Source organism: Oryzias melastigma, linkage group LG22 (assembly GCF_002922805.2).
Source record: "Oryzias melastigma strain HK-1 linkage group LG22, ASM292280v2, whole genome shotgun sequence".
NCBI lineage: Eukaryota > Metazoa > Chordata > Actinopteri > Beloniformes > Adrianichthyidae > Oryzias > Oryzias melastigma.
This window is the reverse complement of record NC_050533.1, coordinates 22,400,014-22,404,806: the sequence shown is the minus strand read 5'-3', so window position 1 is coordinate 22,404,806 and position 4,793 is coordinate 22,400,014. Positions and strand designations below refer to the sequence as shown.

General features: G+C 43.1%; 1 protein-coding gene across 1 annotated transcript; it reads left to right on the top strand.

Annotated features, from left to right (window-relative positions):
• Positions 1-11: 11 nt before the first annotated feature.
• Positions 12-4,381, top strand: emx1 (empty spiracles homeobox 1). Its single transcript, XM_024273057.2, has 3 exons — positions 12-432; positions 1,624-1,808; positions 2,934-4,381. The coding sequence occupies exons 1-3, from the start codon at positions 87-89 to the stop codon at positions 3,099-3,101; spliced, it is 699 nt and encodes a 232-aa protein (XP_024128825.1). The 5' UTR covers positions 12-86; the 3' UTR covers positions 3,102-4,381.
• Positions 4,382-4,793: the final 412 nt, after the last annotated feature.

The following is a 4,793-nucleotide window of genomic DNA, read 5'->3' as shown; positions in this document are numbered from 1 at the left end:
CCCCACTCCAACTCCTGTGATAATGAAGCAGCTCTGAGCGGCTGAGCTCTTCTGCTGCGTCCCGCCGCCTCTGACTCCCGGAGAAGATGTTTTCCTCCGCGGGGAAGCGCTGCTTCACCATCGAGTCTCTGGTCGCCAAAGAGAGTCCTCTGACCGCCGAGGAGCCCCTCCGGCCCGCGGCCCTCTCCTACCCCGGCCCGGCCCCGGACGCCCTCATCAACTCCTACCAGGCTCCGCCGGCGCGCGCGCTCTACCAGAGCCCGGACCTGGTGTTCCCGGAGGCGATCAACCACCCGTCCCTGACCGTGGCTCCGCACCAGCTCGGAGGCCCCCACATGCAGCCCCCGCACTTTTTTGGGAGCCAGCACCGAGACCCGCTCAACTTCTACCCCTGGGTCCTGCGGAACCGCTTATTCGGACACAGGTTTCAAGGTAGGCAGAGGAGGCGCGCGGGGTTTGTGCGCGTGGACTCCCGCCATACATTAGCTGGACACTTAAGAACTTCAAGATCCGACAGTCATCTCATTATTATTATTATTATTATTATTATTATTATTATTATTATTATTACATAAAAATATCAAAATAGGTGAATTAAAATAGTTCAGATATCATCCATTTTAACCCCCTGAGAAGTTTAAAGTGCTTTTAGAACATTTTTTGTCAAAACAAACTAATTTACAAATTAATTCATTTTTTTTAAATACACAACTTAGGCTACTTTCGTTTTTGCTATTCGGACGTAAAACGCGTTTTTAAAATTTCTACGCTAAAGTGCGACTTTTATTTTTTAGAAAACCAAAATCATGAATAGAAAACAAAATGCTGGAAACATATTATTCATGCATTGTTAGTTATTAAATTATTAGTTAGCATTTTTGAAAAACATTCATACATTTTTATTTGCACGTATATTTCGTTTTATATTTACAATCTGTTATTTGCTTTAGAACTATGTTAAAATTCACTTTGTGAGAGCAATAGTTTTATTTTATTTTATACTTAATGTTATGGATATTATTGGCATTATTTTTTACAAAACTGCACATTATAAATTATTTTTAATTAAACAGCAACACAACTGTTTTTTTTCCTGATATTATTTCATTCTTGTAAAATATTTTCGATTAGTTTTAGAAGATGTAAATGTATTTTTATAAATTGTTTTATCCAAATATGTTTTCAATATGATATTTATTTCAATTCACTTCTGATTGTTTTATTTTAATGTAATTTTGTTTAGATTTGGTTTGATTGAATTCAACTGTATTTATTAGTTTAAATGTCATTTTATTTTGTTTTATTTATTATTTTTTACATTTTGTTAAATGTAATTAATCTTTTTTTTGTTGAATCAGCGGAAGGCGCAGAGAAAAGTCAGATTTAACCATCAAGTTATTCGCAATAACCGGATATGCAATAACAAACAAACAAAATTAGCTTTTTTATTTATTTATTTTTATTTTTTAAATAAAAGTCACAGTTGTGTCTGACTTTAAACAAACTTCGCGCAGGAGCGAACGTGCGCACTGAGCTCGCGCGCATAAATGATGACAGGAACGGAGTGAAAAAGGTTTTGGGATTGGACCCGGTTCCGTTCTTCACTCTGCTCATGCTCGACAGGGAGCGACCTGTCCCAGGACGGCTTGCTGCTCCACGGCCCCTTCGCCAGGAAGCCCAAGCGGATCCGGACGGCCTTCTCGCCGTCGCAGCTGCTGCGCTTGGAGCGGGCCTTCGAGAAGAACCACTACGTGGTCGGAGCAGAGAGGAAGCAGCTGGCGGGAAGCCTGAGCTTGTCCGAGACGCAGGTGAGTTCCACCTTTTGACCTCCTCTGGGTTCTAGAGTCATTTAGACTTATTCTGATGATTCTTTCCGCGCGTTTTTACGCATTTGAAGTATGACAGGGGGCGTGGCCTGGAAACACGCTGAGGATCAAAGCAGCTGAGAGTAACTCTGAATAAAAACTGACCCGAGCTGCTCTCATTTATGAGCTTTCAGCTAAGATGTGTCAACAGGAGACCAGGACCAGGAGCAGGGCCGGACATAGGGATGGGTGAGGGGGGGCTAATGCCCTCCATAGGGCTGTTACTGACCCCAAAATGTGACAAATCCAACAATATCTACACAAAATAATACAAATAAATAAATAATAAATTCACAAGTGAATTTTAAAAATTGACAACAAAAAAAAGTTAAAAAAAAGCCCTATAAATGCTAAGGGAGTGTCAGGAAGAGCATTCAAAATAAAACTTTATAGACATATCAAACAGATCAAATGACACCTGGATGGATGAACTGATGATAGTTCGGTTTTCCATGCACTTTATCAGGGCTTGGAAGGATTTGCCCCCCCCTTATATTCGATCCCATAGTGGGGCCGGCTAACTGGATGAAGCGTGAATCTGGAAATGATTGTTTGCATGTGTTACCGTGGAAACTCCAAAGGTTTAATAATCTGTTTGAAAGGAGGTGGAGAAGTGTCCAAATTCCCCAATAACCCCTAACTACTAAAAACTATTTAGTGCGGGACTATCTAGTGCCCTGGATTTTGAAGGTGATCTGGAAACGATGCTCACTACTTTTCTTTCATTTTTCTAAACAGCGGAAATGAGGAGACCGATTTAACGAAGTGAAAATCGAATAAAAACGAACATTTCTCGACGTTTATGTATGACTCCACTCTGTTCTGATTGTGAAAATGACTATGTTTTCTTCAAAAACTACTTTTAAACTTTATGTTTGAAATTGTTTGACCCCAATGCATTGTGGTCTATATTAACTTATCTAGTGAGCATCAATGCATGCCAGTTTTTTGCAAAGACTTCTGGGTATTTTTGAGTGCACTCGATTTTTTAATTAGTAGATTCGGACAGCACTAGAAAATGGCTAAATTCTGGCCCAACCTCACTCTTCTTCTTTGCTTCACCTCCAGGTGAAGGTGTGGTTCCAGAACAGGAGGACCAAGTACAAGCGGCAAAAGCTGGAGGAGGAGGGCCCCGACAACCAGCAGAAGAAGAAGGGGAGCCACCACATCAACAGATGGCGAATCGCCACCAAGCAGGCCGGCTCCGAGGAGATCGACGTGACCTCAGAGGACTGAAGGTCGCCGACCCCCGACCGAGGAGCCACTATTTATTCTGTAAAGTTATTGCATAGAGCTGTTAGACGAAGACTCACGGATGCAAAGTGGGAGGACGTCTTCATCCTCGTGATGAGACCGGGACCTTTGGTCTCACAGAAACTCCTAATGAAGGAGGAGCACGGACCTCCTCTGCAGGAGGAGCACGGACATCTTTTGAAGGAGGAACATGGACCTCCTCTGCAGGAGGAGCAGAGTCTTCTCCTAACAGTAGCATGGACCTCCTCACATGGAGGAACATGCTGCTCCGTCATACTGTTGGTTTGATGAATTGTTAACTGTAATGAAGGTTGTTGTTTCTGTTTTAACTTTCTCTCAGAGGAGGCGTGGCTTGCCGTGAACAAAGGATTTTGGGTTTTGTTGTGACTGAGATCCTTTTGTTGCATCTCGCGCTGAACATCCTTCAGGGAGTGGGGGGGGGCACCTGAGAGCAGCCGTGCATGACTCGGGAGGGGGGGACAGATGAGAAGCTGCAGGCGCTGGGGTGTGGAGGGCAAGTCGAGTCACATTTGGGCGGGTGTGTGTGTGTGTGAGCGGAGCGGCCGCCGCAGAAATAAAAGCCAGATGATTTCAAACTGTGTTATTGTGGACTTCCTGCAGGTTTTTTCCACTCAGATGAAACGGAAGCTGCAGATTGGTGTGAAACGCGCAGCTCCAGTGTTTGATTGGTTCCAACACAAAGTGAAGTGCAGGTGGTGGATAAAATGTGTTCAAAAATGCTCAACAGTCAGAACGACCGGAGGAGGCGGAGCTTCCCGGTGAAGGGCGTGGAGGCAGAGAAAATGAGGGGAGAGTGAAGTACAGCAGTTCCAGATCTGTACAAAGGTGCACAATGGATCAGACATGCGGGGGGGCACAGGGGTCACCTCCAGACTTGTTTTGGGATATCCTATACTCCCTGCAGGTGCAGAGAGGACCTCGGTCTGAGCGGCACCTCAAATGTGTTTTGTACCCCACAGTCACAGTTCTGTCTGTGTACAAAGAGAAGGTGAGGTACGTCCTGGACGGACCAACATTCTGCTGCAGGTTATAGACAAAAAATACAAAATGTTGGATGTAATATTTTAGATTTCTTTATAATCAGAGTTTTAATGAAATGTTAAACCATTAAAACCAGAAGAACATAAAGTATTCATGAAGTACAGAATCATTTGTTAATTATGCATTCTTATTTTAGGACAGGAATGGAGAATAAATTCACTTTTAAATGATCTGACTGAAAAAGTCCATTGATCCAGATCCAGTCCTGAACGTTGAGTTTGGTCTGTATTTAGGCTGACGTCCACCGGACATTTCTGTTTCAAACCAAAGCTTGTAAACAAAACCACATGACTAAAGGACTCTACAGTTATTGGCCAGGAATTACGAGGGCGGGGCAACCAACGAGATAAAGAAAAATGGAAGTCCTTTTGGAATGCTTTTCAGGATTGTTCACTTATTCAAACTTTATATTGAACATCTGTAACAATGTCAACAGTATTTACTACTACTGTGGTACAGAGGCCAGACGGTTACCGAGGAGACAACAGCTGATACGTGTTTATGACATATAGATTGTCAGGAAAACAAACCATGTGTATTAAAGTTAAGTTAAAGTCCCACTATTTGTCACGCACCTAGGTGTGTGAAATTTGTTCTCCGCATTTGACCCAT

Coding starts and splice junctions, on each gene's coding strand:
- emx1 (XM_024273057.2), top strand. CDS start 87: ATGTTTTCCTCCGCGGGGAAGCGCTGCTTCACCATCGAGTCTCTGGTC. Junction 433..1,623: donor ATTCGGACACAGGTTTCAAG/GTAGGCAGAGGA, acceptor CATGCTCGACAG/GGAGCGACCTGTCCCAGGAC. Junction 1,809..2,933: donor TGAGCTTGTCCGAGACGCAG/GTGAGTTCCACC, acceptor CTTCACCTCCAG/GTGAAGGTGTGGTTCCAGAA.